The 16,142-nt window shown below is 40.0% G+C and overlaps 1 protein-coding gene and 1 long non-coding RNA gene across 9 annotated transcripts in view; both read right to left on the reverse strand.

Moving 5' to 3' along the window:
* Positions 1-1,567, reverse strand: part of BIN1 (bridging integrator 1) — a 94,467-nt gene extending 92,900 nt beyond the window's left edge. Inside the window, exon 1 of one of the 8 annotated variants that reach the window (XM_080600803.1) lies at positions 1,105-1,567. In XM_080600803.1, coding sequence (XP_080456929.1) covers positions 1,105-1,188 — 84 coding nt within the window. In that variant the 5' untranslated portion in view covers positions 1,189-1,567. Of the gene's footprint in view, positions 1-632; positions 1,073-1,104 lie in introns of those variants that run through there. The other 7 variants (XM_080600805.1, XM_080600812.1, XM_080600809.1 and 4 more) reach the window with 7 other exon arrangements.
* A 1,114-nt stretch (positions 1,568-2,681) lies between these two features.
* LOC308198436 lies at positions 2,682-10,217 on the reverse strand. Its single transcript, XR_013953916.1, has 6 exons — positions 8,909-10,217; positions 8,712-8,801; positions 7,550-7,633; positions 4,699-4,789; positions 3,712-3,825; positions 2,682-2,870 (listed from the first exon to the last, which is right to left on the reverse strand). It is a non-coding gene; the product is annotated as an uncharacterized lncRNA (long non-coding RNA).
* Between the last annotated feature and the right edge of the window lie 5,925 nt (positions 10,218-16,142).

Below are 16,142 nucleotides of genomic sequence, written 5' to 3' on the forward strand. Positions count from 1 at the left end.
CCGACGTCTTCACTCCATATTCTACTGTGCCTTTCCTCGCAAGTTGTGAGTTTGCATTTGCGTGCCTGTCTTGGTGAAAGCCTTTCCCTCCAAGACCAACGTAAAATACCAAACGCTCCATAAAAGAGGATTCGCTGGAGATGAAGTGCCAGCAGTATGAAGGAGCCAGTCAGATAAACCACGCAATGCCTTTTTTCTTCTTCTTTTTTTTTTAAAGAACCCAGAGAGCAAAGTTGCATCGTTTGTATTCGGATGACAACAGCCAAAGGGCCTACAATTTGCGGTGGCTTATTAGGCAAGTGCTTTGGGTTTTGTTTTCTTTTTCTCCTTAGAGGGGAACTAGCTGCGCGTTTGCTGCGTGAAGTGACAAACAACCGATTCCACGTCATGTGAGTCCCCTACAACGCGCAGCAAAGCTCCTAATTGCTATCCTTCCCGTATCCCCAGTCACCATCAGGGAACGAGCAAGGAACCGCGATGGACTTCCAGCTGGGAGGACGTTGGGGAAAACTCTTCCCTTGGGCAAAGAACCTGCGTGTGTTCAGACAGGAGGCAGGGGAAGGGCCTGCCAGCCGCATCGATGAACGCGGCAAGTTCAGCAGCAGGCCAGGAGCCCAGCCTTCACCACCTACCTGAAAATTCACCGAAAATATGGTTGCCATCTGGCGGCTAGCGCACATCGGCAGCCGTGAGGAGCTCGGGGTGCACCGGCTGGCCACCGGGAGCCAGATCCGCTGTCCTGTCACCCCCCGGAGCTGCAGCCAGGGGAAAAGCCGCGGACCCGGCTGCTGGAGCAGGGCAGGCAGGCTGCAGCCGCCGGAGCAGCTCTTCGCCCGGGGTACTTCAGAGCAGCCAGGGGCGTTCAGAGCACAGCTTTAGCCCCAGCAAACGAGCCCAAGCCCCTGGAAGCAGCAGCACAGCGTTAGGCCCGGGAGGCTGAGCTCGCCCTTCACCATTTGGAGACCCAAGCCCCGCGGGGCGGCCAGCACAAAATCCCCCCCCCGGCTGCCGACACGGCGTGGGGCTGGAGGACAGCGAAGGGCTCCGGGAATCCCAAATGACCCACCCCATACCACCACCATCACCGAGCCTCCCCCTTTTCACCTTCTCCTGCGCCCGGGTCAGCTTCTTCTGCACGTTGCTGGCGATCTTGCCGGCCGTCACCCCCTTGCTGCCCAGCTCGGCCATCTTGTGCTCCTCTCCCGGGCGGCTGCGAGCGCCGGGCCGGGGGCGAAGGGGGGTAAAAACCCGGCGGGAGACAATGGCCACGGCCGCCGCCGCCGCCGCCTTTTAAAGGGACCGAGCGCGGCCGCTCCGCGCCGCCTCAGCCCGACCGCCCCGCCCCGGCACCGGGCCCGAGCGGCCCCCGCAAGGCCGCGGCCGGGCGCGGCGGGGGGCCCCGGGTCCCCACCGTGAGGGGAGAACCGTCAGTAAACCCCCAGCCCGAAAGGAGGGACCCTGAGGGGGCTGCAGCTGTGCCCGGTGGTGCGCATCGGTCAGATTTGGTCTGACAGCCCCGTGAGGGACGGTGCACGGACGTGGCGGCTCACGGCCACGCTGGGCTTCTTTAGTAGCCACGGGTACAGCGCCGTGCGGCAACGAGCAATTCATCTCACGTAGCCAACGGTGGGATGCTGCTTCCGTCCCGCGGCAAAATGGCCTTCTCGTTTTATGAGATCTGCACCGCTAATTGCAGCCACTGATTGCCCGTGCTCATCAATTTGTGACGCTACGCAGCTGCTTTTCAAATTGTACCTTTGAAAAAACACAACGTGAAAAATTGATATTCGTGGGGACAGGGGTTTGAGTGAATCAACCCCCTCCCCTTGTAGAAAGCGAGCCGAAATTCCAGATTTCATCCTGTAATTTTAACTGTGCCTCACATGACAGCTTACTGTGGGCCCCAGGTAAATGCATCACCTCAGCCTCGTCTCTTTGAAAACTGCAAATAATCAGTTGACCAGCTCGTCCACAGGAACATTAGGGTGGATAATTACTTTGCACAGACCTTCCAATGTGCTGCAGTCGCAGCGTTATGCTCATTTTTGGTTTTGTACAACAAACTGGATCCAGCGTGGCTGCAGGTGACGGCTGCTGCCGCTCGGGAGTCGCCACGCTGCTGGAGCGAAGCAGCACTGCAGAAGACATGGCAGGGACAGGGCACCTACCAGGAGAAATCCAGCCGTGACTGCCCAGAGCGCTTCACTCACCTGGGTTCCCCCGAATTCCTGGGACCTCAGCCTGGGTGGTGTTTTTCTTCGGCTGGGACTAAACTTCTCGCCATTCCCCAGCCCAGGTGTGTACACATCCTGCCTCTTACCTGCAGCGAGCCCGCGCTTCCCGGCCGTGTGCGCTGCAGCTGGTCCTGCTAGGGGGGCTTCAGTCTTCCCTCTCCTATACCCACCGTGCAAATACTTTCATGAAACATTGTTCCTTTACAAGATAGGACGAAGTTCTGTTTCCTGGAGCACAGGAAGCCACCTTAGCGCTCTTACTCAAATCCTCACGCTCAGCACCAAAGCTTCCAGCAGTTCCACATGCTGCAGCTTGGTCAGGCAGTGGGGAAGCTCCCTTCCTCGTCGGCTTCTGAATGCTTATTTAATTTTGCCTGAGATGGCATCTGCTCTGTGCACACCCAATAACCAGTACAGCATCAACCAAAGCAACGCTCTAGAGACAAGTTAGGTAAGAAATTTGCGTTTGTCCTTAAGATGGAGACTTGCATCTCTTACACCTATTCGAATTGAAAGATGGTAGTAAAACCTACCTGTATTCCAAGATGATTTCACAGTCTTAATTTTGCCAGATGAAAACAGTTATCTCTGGAGTTTCATATACACAGGGAATAGTGTAGCGGTCACTACTGCAATCTAAAGCAACAGAAAAATGTTGGCAGTGATTGCTTGAGAGCTAGGCCAGATTTTTCATCTTACATTTCATTTATTGTTTCCCCTTTCTGCTCCAGTACTGTTTCTGTTCATTGAGAACTTGAAATAAAAACAATTGTCTTGCCAGAGCCCTTAGAAACTGTGAGCAGAGAACCTGTCAACACCTCTTTGTGAGGCTTCATGATATAATGCCTCTGCATTTCTTATCTCTTGTGACAATGGCATTTAAAAACAAAAAGTAAAAAAAAAAAAAAAAAAAAAAAAGCTCTAATTCAGAAACTTGCTTAAATCCATGCCGTACCTCAATTGTGTTAGTAGGCATACTATTCCTACTTAATAAAATACTTAGGCATGTGTTCCAGCTGTATATGCAAATAATGCAGTGATACAAGTCATATTCAGACTCAAGTGCATGCACACCTGTGATACCATGCCGCAATGCAAACTACAATTTTATTAAATTCCTTTCTGGCTTTGCATTTAATGTCCATAATTGAGTCTGTTTTTCTGTAGATAGGCAATTGTGTATTTGGCCCAAATGAATCTTGTTTTGCCCACAATTTCAGCCTTACTATGTATCTTCATATTACTTTTCTTGTTTACTATTATCTATAGTTTTGCAGCATCTCACTGCACAGTATAATCTGGAAAAATAATTAATATGTGGTTTTCATCATTTCTTACTTCACACACATCCCCATCTCCTCCTCCTCCTCAACCAAACTTTTAAGAGAGAAAGATACACATGTGGTTAAATATTTGTGACACCAAGAATAAAAAAGCAGATGTTTCAGGGTCAGAACAGCATTCCTTTGCATCCTACCTCATACATTTGCTTCTCCTGCCTAGGTTTTTTCTTCAGTGAAACTGGTTTTGAAGGGATTTTTGTCTGATTACGTCTTTCAAGTGAAAAGAGAATGAGATTGCAGCACATGAGCTGAAAAGAAAGTCCATGGCAAACATCAGAAAACTGTAAAACAAAGGTGACCAGACACCCATATTCACGATAATGAAAAATGATGACAAACTGTGTACTTTTTAAAAGCTAAGATTATCAGCAAGCATCCACCATGAGTCATTTCCTAGTTGTTTCTGTGCTTGATTGGATCAGCACCAAAGCTGCAAAGCATTTGCCAGGCTCCAGGTGTGGCACAAAAGGCATTCCCCTAGCATGACCCAGTGAACATCACATACCATGACAGGCCAAACATTTGAATGAATTCCTCATAAACTGTTTTAACCAGCTGATATACGCTGAATGCTATTCCTCTGTGGACAGGAGAGGTTTCAGTCTCACATCTATCCACACTGTTCTGATCTTAATTTTACTAATACCATTGTAGGGTTTTTTTATGCATACTTACAAATGTTAGTAATTTCACGTATCAAGAGACTGCATATACAAATAAACATACTGATTAGCAACTTAATGCTTTTATTCGCATGAGCTTGTCACCATGAGGCACAGCAATCTAACTTTTTAGAAGCCACTTTTAGTGGCTAATTGAATTTCTCAGTGACAGATTCTGCACAAACTGAGTTAAAAAAATAGAACTTGATACATCAGACTCCTACAATGAGGCTCATTGGGTTCAAGCACACATCATTGCCCAATTTATTGTAACATTATGACACAATTTCACCTAGTTGTAACTGGCTAAACATGCCTAGTCTAAGCTAAACTGAGGTCACATAGGCTTCCTCTACAGTCAAAAGAAGTGAGTACCTGCAAAGCATGAGTCAAGAGATAAAACAGCTTCTAGGAAAGTCTCCCCTCCTCATTAACTACAGAGGGAGATGAGATTAATACCTTAGATAGCTGAAGTTATGAAATCCACCTGTAGTCCATCTCCCTGGTGACAGTATGATCCGTTTGCACAGGTCATAAGCAAGAAACAAGTCTGTCAAACACAACAGCCCAAATGCACATATTTACAGGGTATACCTAACATTGCTTTTTTATTATGTTCTAAATTGATTAATACTCCAGTCATTAATGCTTATGTTATGTCTAAACCTCATAAGTGCATTTCACTTCAGCCACCTCCATTAAAGACAGATGAACTGCTCACCTGTTTACAATTAAACATGCTTAAATGCTTGGTGGTTTGGAGTCTATTATTTCATGGTTTAGATAAAATTTATTCCCTTCATTGTACAAATTGTTACATCTCTCTCTCTTTTTATTCCTGTTTTTGCCAAATTTGTCCATCTGGGAGCAGGATGTTTTTGTCAGGACTACTAATTTAAATTGGTATAAAATTTTAGTTTTAAAAGAGTGATTTCAGTGATATATCTTTATATTCTCTGACTTGAACGTTTTAATTGCAGCTTGTGCATTTAGAGCTGCAAGCTGTGACAACCAAAATATGTCTGTTTTTCTGCTGCTGGTGGCAAAGCCTTTAATGTACAATACAGTTCGTTTGTATAAATGAATTTTTAAATGGCAATGGTACTGGCCTCTAACATTCATGCAACTAACGTATACATTCCCTGTTACAGTTAATCCAAAGAAGAGTAAAATCCAGTAAAATTGGGAGAAAGTTTTGTTTCTCTACATCAAGTTCCGATTTTAAGTTCATAATTGTTGTGGTTTTGAAATGTTTAGTAGAGCTTAGTTAAGTAAAAAAGTTTGAATTCTTAAAATTGCTATATTCATGCTAAATAATATTATTTGCAATAAACTATTCAGACAACTCTAAAACCCTGCTCTCTAAGTAATAATATAACACAAGTCTATTATAAATCATGATTCCTTGTTTGTATTCAAAACCAAGGCTCGCATTTTTAAACTACCTGAGAGATTCTGGCTGCTTGGAGCCATAGGCTTGTCTCTAACTAACTCTAGCCGTAACACTAAAAGTCAGAAGGCCTAACTCATTGCCAGCACCGCTCCCTTGCTTTATGATGCCAGCTGAGGGATTAAATCAAGACATCAAGTCCAACACCTTGAAAAGAACAATTAGCACAAAATATATTATTTAGCAACATCTAGTCACATTAACACAACCTTGCTTGCTCTAAACGGTGTCTTCACTTTTTAATTTCCATTTCCAGTGATACATTCTTCTGTGACAACATTTGGAAAGAACCAGCCAAGGGGACTTCTATCTTACCGTAAACAAATATTCTTATCAAGTTAAATGGAAATTCAGACATCAACTTCACCATTATCTAGTTTGCCTTAGCATTCCTTTCTGACTATATTCTCATGCAAACTCTTCCTTTGTTCTCTCATAGAAAGGTGCTGGGAAGGATAAGGAAGTTTCTGCCATAATAATTTGAGATAAGACATTACTGATTATGTGTTCTGCCCCTTAAAACAAAAACAAGATGAAAGTATTTTGATTTTAAAATGGTGTCTAGAAGCTGTTCTCTCTCCCACATAAATTCACAACTTCTGTTGTGCGTTTCTCCACTGTCATGAGGATGAGAAACAGAAGATGATATATAAATGACTCTTTTTGTATCCAAAACACAAAAAAATCTACTACTACAGCATAGGGAAGGCTCCAAACTCTGCTCAGCTTTGCCAGTCTAGTTCAGACAATCCCACTCCCCTCAGAGAGGGTGGGAGGCAGGAAGTAAAACAACGCTAAAACTTTGTCTCATAACTCACTGAAGCCTTTCCCTTGATTACAAGCTTGCTAGAATTCTTGAGAATTGTGTATTAATGATATATCTTGGACCTCAAAACTACAGCAGATTTTTCAGTGAATTTCAAAATTTTAAAGTTTCTTCCATCCATGTGCCATTTTGGATGCTTGATTCAGCGGCAGGTAGATATTTTCTGCTTAGTGTCTATGTGCATTTGGCCACCACAAAGTCAGTTTTGGCCCTGAATTTGAGACAGATTAACCTCCCTTTGCTCACAAATGAGTAAAGAGTGGAAATGATTAGTAAGCTTTGCATAAGTATACTTCCAAGAAGCTTACCAAAATTTCTATGTGCTCCACCTTGTTTATGAAATATGTATTTTTAGTTTTTCACTATCACCAAACAACAAGGGAGTAGGTAAGCGAATCACGTGCTTGCTTTGGAAATTATTCTGAGAATTCTGGAAACCTTCTGCTATTTATTAAAATATCTAAAAAAATGAAATTAATTGTAAATCATCCCACCTATTAGTCTGTATCTCAGTCTACAGCTGCAGGAGAACACATGGACCACTGGATGGAATCACACAAAGGATATTATATCACCAGCACAAAATATCAGTGAAATTGAGAAATATTGTATACAGAACATACCACCTCGGGCTCTCACATTGGTTACAGCCATACCATGTAAAATTATGAAATGGTAACAGATGCCCCAGTTGCAATGTCTTTCTCTCTGCTTCCATTTACTGACAGCCTCATTTCATTTTCCTTGGCAACAAAACTGAGTGACTCATTCACTACGAGTAACTTATGAGAGCTATCTCACCTTCATTCATTACAGACTCACTATCCCTTCAGATCTGCTCAGTTTTCAAATTATCCAACACTTCTGTAGGTATTTGGGATTTGATTTTTCAGCAAATGAGGATGGCCACTTTCTGCTTTGGACATGAACAGTATTCTGCACATATTAAATACACCATTACACTCTAATTAATAATTACTGAAATGTAAAATAGTGTAAAAACTGCACAGACAAATGCAAAAAATGATACTTACCCATAACATCTCAGCCATCTCAACCAGTTGGCTTTGTCAACTCTGTAAGATTTTCATAAAGATTCAGGGAAAAACAGAGAAGACCTCAAAAGGGATAAAAAGCCACAGTAAGTAACTTAAAAGCTAACTGCTCCAAAAAAACTGCTCAGAGTCTCTAGTTTTTATTAAAGGTATATCAATACAACGTATTGGATTTCCAATCAAAAAAAAAAACACCTGATAAAGACAATGCTTCTGGGTATTATATGGACTTCAAGGAATCTTTCAAACTGTGCACATGCCTTTAATCTTGAAACCATTATTCAGTGCACACCCAAGAGTTAATTTCTAGTAGAAACAAAAGAACAGGCTAACGAGAATTAAAGTAGAAGTTTACTGCTTGTAAGCTTCCATGCACTGGAATCAGTTATATTACCAAGCTGCCTCTGCACCACTGAAATATCCCATCTGAAAAATAATGCAGGTCCTAGGCATTGTGAGAGCATATGCCTAGAAAACCAAGAGTGGAGCGTCAGCATTTCTAAGGGAAAACAGCAGATGATCCCATCAAAATGGCTTTTAATGTGAATAGCTCTTTGCTATTCCAGCCTGGATTCTAACCTGAATTCTAAACGCTGTACTCAATTACTGCGGTTTGCCGCAACTGATCCAACTCTTCCCAACTTGGGTAAATCAGTAGTTTTATTCGTAGACAAATATTTGATCCATGATTGACAGTAAAATGCTATAGAGATTTAGATATAAAATTAAGGGTCATGTGGATGTATTTCTCTTCGCAAACAGATTATCTGGCATTTTTACATGTCATTGAATACTCTGACATCTTGAAGTGTCCCTGCCAAATTTAACAGACAATATTTAGAGTCTTAAAGTAAGCATCCTTGACGGTTTAATGAGTCACAGCCGTGTGTATACAGATATCAGGGTCATCACCATGCTAGAAGGAACAAACATAAATGTCAAGCTACATTTCTGCTTTGTTTCCAAACTCTATTTTGAAACAAGGCAACTCTATCAGATAAACCAACCAAACATCTTAAATTGTGAAACTTTTTCCTAACGTGTCACAGTGTAAATGACAGCAATGCATGCTATTTCTTCTTTTCTATCCTGAAAGCCAAATAATAAGTCTGGAAATGTTGCAGCACCTCAACATTTTTACCTGGAATTTTTCAATGCAGGATGTTCTCTCAAAACCACACCGTCTGGAATCACATTCATATGTTTCAAGGCAGGAAGAAAACTTCAAAATCTGAATCAAAAAAAATCAAAGGCAAAAAAGGGCAGGTGGAATTAAGCCATCATTTCAATGTTTTCATTTATTTTAAGGCATTTGTTGTGCTTTCTTTCCCAGCATACTTGGATGATAGTGACATCAAGTCCTAAGTCAAAGGAAGACACAAGACATGATACTTTTCTATTTGGAGGTGAAGAGAAATTTGCTCTCTATACTGCAAAGATATGCTGCTTGGAAAACTACCGGAGAACCTCCTGTTCTTCTCCCCACTGCTCCTACTGTGTTAAACAGGAACAACCTCCTTCCATCACTTGCACATGCAAGTCACTGGTCCTTTTACTGCATAAAATCCTTAAATGATCCCATTTTATATCCTCTCACACAGACTGCTTATAGCTATTGCAAGTAGAGGCCTGACAGTTGAAAGGGAATCTCTTTCCTACCTAAGAGTGTCAGAGGGGTGTGGTCACAATCAGCATCACCTGTCTTGATGTTTTTGGCAAAAACATCCCACAAAGCCACACAGTGATGAGAAAGGCAAGAAAGAACAGCACAAAATGAGGAGGCGGCCTTACAGCTCCACATCCAGGAAGATGTTCCACAAAACTGAAGTTATCTGGTCCAAAATGATTGCCCAAATAACTTTGTTTAACCTCCTAATTCTGATAAATCAGATCAAATTGTCTTGTGCATAGCCCTGGGCTGAGTGTGTGATTTGAACTTGGAAGTGTCTATGTTAGAAGTTTGAACCTCAAACACTAGCCAAAAGGAGAGAATTTGACTAGCCAGAAGTTTGCTGAGCTTCTCAAATTCCATTCTTTACAAAAAAAAAAAAAACAAACCATTCTTTACAAAAAAAAAAAAGAGAAAGTTTTATGAGTTTCAGTGCTCACATACACATCTCAGTCTAAGTAACAAGCAAACAACAAGACCAAAATAGAAGAACACTTCGTGCCCTAAGGGAAAGGCTTTGTTATTTCCATTCCCTGTCACCATCTGATGATACCTTTGAAGAAACAAAGGAACTTGCAAGAAAATACACGTGAAATAAATTCTTGCTTTCAATGGGAAACTTAAACACTGAAAACAAACTGTAGACTAATTTCCAGCTACTGTTAATGTTCTCCTCCTTTTTCTCAAAAGGAGGTTTTCCCACCCAATAATTCTATCTTATATGCAAAGGGAGGAATGAAAGAGAAACTGCTCATTGCAAATATTTTATTTCAAACAAGCATCCATAAAATGTCTCTGGTTAAAACGAGCAAAATCATGAATTCATCTAATTTTCCCTACCATCTGCATAGCTTTTGCATTTACATTTTTTCCCCAGATGCCATTTAGACCAGTGTTGTGATTTTAGAAATTTTGAATGTCTCATTTAAAACAATCAAACAAAAAACTTATCATAAAAAATATCATGATCCGATGTTTTCAAATACAAAGAATTTATTTCTTCTTTATTCTATTTCTGGGGATTTGGAGGAGACTGTTCCTCATGTGCTCCTGTTTCATTGAGGCGTTTAGTAGACTTGACATTTCTTTTATTGGAAGCAGTAGATGGCTTGCTTCTACCTCTCATATTGTTGTCACACTATCGTAAGCAGCAGTAGGCTTCATACCCACAAATAGATATGAGAAAACAAGCCACTACAGACTGTATCTACTCCTAATTAGCTTCCAGAAACGTAAAAAACATAAACCAGAAAGGCAACTATTATAAAAGAACAATATTTTTGGCCTACAATACACTAGTCAGTTCTACCACAGGAAGATAAAGCAAACTGCTTTGGAGAGGAATAATCTTGCACAGTATTATCCTCTGGATATATATATGTTGTCAGATCTTCTGAGGTCATAGATTAATTTAAAAAATATCCATCCTGAGAATGCCAATACATTCCAGATTTACCAAGACTTACAATGGTAAACATTTCGCTTATCGCTCTCTGTAGGTACCTTAAAGGAGGCTGTAGTGAGGTAGGGGTTGGTCTATTCTCCCACGTGCCTGGTGACAGGACAAGGGGGAATGGGCTAAAGTTGCGCCAGGGGAGGTTTAGGTTGGATATTAGGAAGGATTTCTTTACTGAAAGGGTTGTTAGGCATTGGAATGGGCTGCCCAGGGAAGTGGTTGAGTCACCATCCCTGGAGGTCTTTAAGAGATGTTTAGACGTTGAGCTTAGTGATATGGTTTAGTGGGGGACTTGTTAGTGTTAGGTCAGAGGTTGGACTGGGTGATCTTGGAGGTCTCTTCCAGCCTAGACGATTCTGTGATTCTGTGATTCAGCAAGGCAAGCAATTCTACGTTCCCTAGAGAGCACTACAAATAGGTAGGAGTCAGTTGCAACTCCTATCAATACGATGGCTATTCATAGCCTTGTAGGGATGTGATAATCCTAGAAGACACACAATTGTCTCATACTGAAATTTTGTATTCCTATTCTATATAAAAAGGTCATTTGTTCTGGTTTTGCCTTTTTTTTTTTTAAATAGAGGAAAACAAAAAGGTTGACCATGCCATTAATGCAGTATTTCCTAGGAAGTATTTAATTAATTATCCTACGTACAAAATTCATGGCAAGCAAGTCTTCATCTTCTTATATAAATAACAAGATATATATATATATAATTATATAAATATCAAAGAAAGATAAATATACACACACACACATAATTTTTGTTTTTATACCATATGGGATAGAACTTTGCCCTAAGCCTGTTTTGATGAAGCTATATTAGTTCAGCTATGCTTTTTTTTTAATATTTATTTTACATTTTAATTGATGTGGAAGGGTGGAGAGAGTTTTTTGGACACAAGTAGTAGTCCCTTATTCTCTTGCCACTAGAGGTTCCTACCCATTCCATAGGAATGTCCTACTGATCATGAAGAACATACTAAATTATTGCTGTCTTTGAAATTTGTTTCACTTGGTTGCAAGAACACCAGTCAGAATCACAGAAACCAACAAACGAAGATATCTTCTAGCCAGCAGTTCTTACCCTTTTTTGATTTGCCATCCTTTTAATAAGTGCTTTGTAAAAACATTTAAGCATGCACAATAGGCTTCCTTGTCTTAGTCCCCCGAGGCTAAAAATCACTCTTGCAGTCAACTTGCCCAACATCAGATTTCCAAACTTTAGATGTAAAGGACATGTTGATAATCCGAAATTTGGAGGTTAGCTTCAGTTGTTGCATTATCTTAAAAACATCTAAAATTAATGAACTTTTTTCTTCTGCCTTTTTACTAACACTATGCAGTTACAAACACTAATCATAAAAGTAAATTGGCCTAGGAAAAATTTTCTCCACTGAGATGTAGCCCAAACAGTGGAAAAGCCTTAGGACCCTGCCCTATCCTATTATCTGGAAAACATAAGATTACTCCTCACCATACATTATTCTGTAATTTAATTCATCTTGATTTTACCTGAATCTAGCAACAGACATCTTATTACTTCTCATGGAAGAAACTCATTAGCAGACCATTATTTTCTGTGCCAGTAGAATGAGCATAGTGCGCTATCTTTTCTTCTAGCCAGATAGTTGCATAAAGTTTCATTTGTTCTCTCCTTCTCACATTGTATTAGGTGGTAAAATGCCAACATCAGGTGTAAAAATAATTATAAATTTACTTTATACCAAATCAGACATCGATACAATTGCAGTAATTACAGGTACTACTCTTGCACTCCTCTGTGGCCCCGTGTCATAATAGATATAAAAAATTAATCTCTTCTGTACATGCTCCAACAATGACTTATCAGTCAAGATGGACAAATATCAGAAGATGCAGAAAGTGCAGTTCAAAATGCTGAATGTTCACTGGGCATGTAAAATCCACAGTCTTACAAACGTACAAACATTAAGATATTTGCTTTCTAAAGAGTAGGATGGCTGACATAGATCTTTCCTGTTTCAACTTAATCTCACATCACAAACTAATGGACAAACGTAGCCATTCCCCGCAGTCTCAGCAGGTGAGAAGTTTATGAATCTACTGCATAATAATATGAATTAGAAAGCTTTGCCAACTGAGATTAGTGTCTTAAATCTGCATCCACTGGGATTTTTTGTGGGATAGAACTGAGACTAATGGCTGCCTGCTGTTTCTGGCACTGATAACCTATCTACACTGCAAAACCAAGCTGACTAGCAACTTGTAAATGAGTCACCGTCCCTAGGGGTGTTTAAAGAAAGGTTGGATGTGGTACTTAGGGACATGGTTTAGTCGGTAATATTGGTGGCAGGGGGATGGTTGGACCAGATGATCTTGGAAGTCTTTTCCAACCTTAACGATTCTATGATTATTTCTTAGACAAATTTCGTGCCCACATTCTGTGCAAAAAGAATGTTATGTCATACAGCTTCATCTGAAAAGAACTGGTGTTTGATAGAGTTGTCATGATTATCATGCATTTTAGTATCTGTGAATTTGTGTGATAACATAAAAGCATCTATAAATGTCATAGTGAAGCATTGATTGCCTTTTCAGCAGTATCTTAGATTAAGATTTTTTAACCAAGCCCTTCCAGATATGTATAACCAATTCCCCACTTACCTTTTCTATTCTCTCATCATCTATCTTCATCTATCATCATCTATCATCAATGCTTCTTTTCTCCATCTGGGATGAGTGTACTTTTGCAGTATTTTGGAATCTTCATGCAAATACAAGTGGTTGCCCTTATCTGCATTAAGGAGATAAAGGCCATTGAGCTACCGAGAGTAAATGAAACCTATTTAAGTGAGATTTAAAAAAAAATCTCTTTGTCTATACCTGCAATTGTAAACTAAGGTAAGCACTAATTCAGTTAGAAAAACAAAGAGCTGACAACCACTTGCCAAAAGGAATCTAGCTGCTAAACTAAACATGACTGAAATCTTACCATACGACTTCAGAACTTACTTCATGAAAGTTCCTAAGCATCCTTTCTTATCTGTTTCCCTTAAATCCAGGTCAAAGATTTCCCTAGCATAAATTAGTATTTTTAATGAACATTATACATGTTCCTCTTAATTTTATAACCTAGATTTTCCATGTTACAATTTCTTTCACTCTAAATAAACCATTTTGTGTTGGTTTGTTTAGGACTCGATTACTGTAATTGAGGATGTCTCAGTGTTGATGTATTGTACATTTCTCCGTCAATAATTCCTTTAGCATGTTAGTCATGTTCTCTATCTACAGTTCTTTGACATTTCCCATAAGCATTTCAAAAAATGACCTTTGTATTTTGGCATGCTTTCTAATTTTAAGACCATCAATACTCGCTATTGGGAAAGAAAACACATGATGTTATTTTTCAGACCAATTGTAGCAGTTGCTTGCTTTTATATGTTGGTTTTTTTTTTTTCATGTCCTGTATGAAATACTTCCATAAGAGCGTTGCTTTATCTCATATTACTATACCTTTTCAAATCTATGTTCCAGCCTACACTTTAAACTACAAATTTCCTATAAATGCTAATATTCAGATAAATAATTAAGATAATGCACATAGTTTGCTAATTGCCTACGTGCACATTCCTGGATCATGATGATGTACCTTTTATTTTGGGTTACTTGGTTTGCTTTTCATATGACAGAGTCTAAGAGCCCCCACAAACACCCTGAAGTTCAACTGACAAGCAGCAACCTGAATGCAAACCCTTTATCTGCATTTTGCAGATAAAGAATTTTAATCTTTCATTAAATATATCCCCAAAATACTACTATTACTCACTGGTTCTTGAAGAGCATGGGCTGAGCAAATTGCTTTTTGGACAAATAATGGTTAACCTAAACAAAGCTAGGCAATTCTGTAGCTCATGTCCTGCATACGCGAAAGTACACAAGGTTTTGCCTTTATGAAAAATGTTTCATTCATATTTTCAAACTTTTCATTTGTTACTCTCAAAAAATATAGAAGAAATGCAATCTGAACAAGATGATCATACCTGTCAGCCTCTAATTTAGACACAAATTCTGTATTTGGCAGATTTGAAACATTAAAACATTAAAAGTAGATCTTATCCTGAAACTCCACTGCAGCAAATATTCTCTTGGAATTGCTTAGCCCTTAGATACTTCCTTCCAAAATCCCTGATTCCAGCCTTCCTTTTATCTGAGCGTAGTGGGCTGATTGTGTGAGTTTGCACGTCAATTTAACTGTTTCCCAACTAGATAAACACTTGGCAGCAAACGTTTGGTTTCAAACATTGCACAGACTGGTACAATACCCTTTAAATGGTGTCAAAAGACCCACTGTTTACTGCAATGCAGGGCTGAAATTTACAATGGAGCCCAAAATAATGCAAAGGATCCCCCTTAATTATTTTCTGTCCTCTTTACTCTTATCTCATCTAGACTGTAATCTCTTCAAAGCAGGGCCTGTCTTTAATTCAAATTTTGCATGGTAACAGGTAGATTGTCAAAAATTAATCATTAGCAAACTCTGTTAAAGAAAAACCTCAGCAGAAGGCATACAGGACTGCAAAGGCTGGGATTTCTCTGAGGAGGCCTTCATGAACCTGTGAATATATCGTCCTATTAGTTGTTTGTAAACTACTATTTTAAGCAAGTATATGCAAAAATGAACACAAATTGAGCACACGTACACATTTACATATAGAATGGCTGGGAGTCCCTGTCAAACAGGTTCTTGAAGATAGAGGAATTTTGTTACATATATTAAGTACATAGTTTTTAGTTATTTCTGTTTTTTCTTAGATATACAATCACTGCCTTTTACTAAGGAACACTAGAAAGGCAGCACCATCTAGTGGTACTAAAACCACAGCATAGGATTTTCAGTGCTTTGAGGAAAATTACGCTTTAGAGAATATAGGAGAAACTCTCAGATGACATTATTTTTAAAATCGCTGTGTGACATACATGTGTAGGTTGTTTTTTTCTTGTCGTTGCTGTTGTAGTTTTTTTTTTTTTAATTCAGAATAAACATCAATAAACCATGGGAAATACCGCACATCTGCAAGTTCTGTTAGTAAGTACTAATTGAAAGAGCAAAAGATACGACTGTGTGCAATAATCACAGAGGATAAAAAATATTTTGTGTGTCTGTATGCATACATACATATATATGTATATCTGGTTTTAAAATATTTACTGCTCACACCTTCCATCTAACTTTATTTACTATACTTGGTGTAAAATAGTAAACACACACATCAGGTGTCCAAACTGCTCTCTTGCCTTGTTTCATTTCTCTCATCCTCCCCCATCATACAAACAGTCCCCAGCTGACCTCTACAGTTCCTTGGCTTTGATCTCATATACACTTCCACAGATTACCTGCTTGGTACGGTCCCAAAGCTTGCACTCTGTTTGGTCCTCCTACTCCCCTTCCCCACCCTGTGCA

The sequence above is a fragment of the Anser brachyrhynchus genome (assembly GCF_964034855.1).
Source record: "Anser brachyrhynchus genome assembly, chromosome: 7".
In the NCBI taxonomy this organism is placed as follows: Eukaryota; Metazoa; Chordata; class Aves; order Anseriformes; family Anatidae; genus Anser; species Anser brachyrhynchus.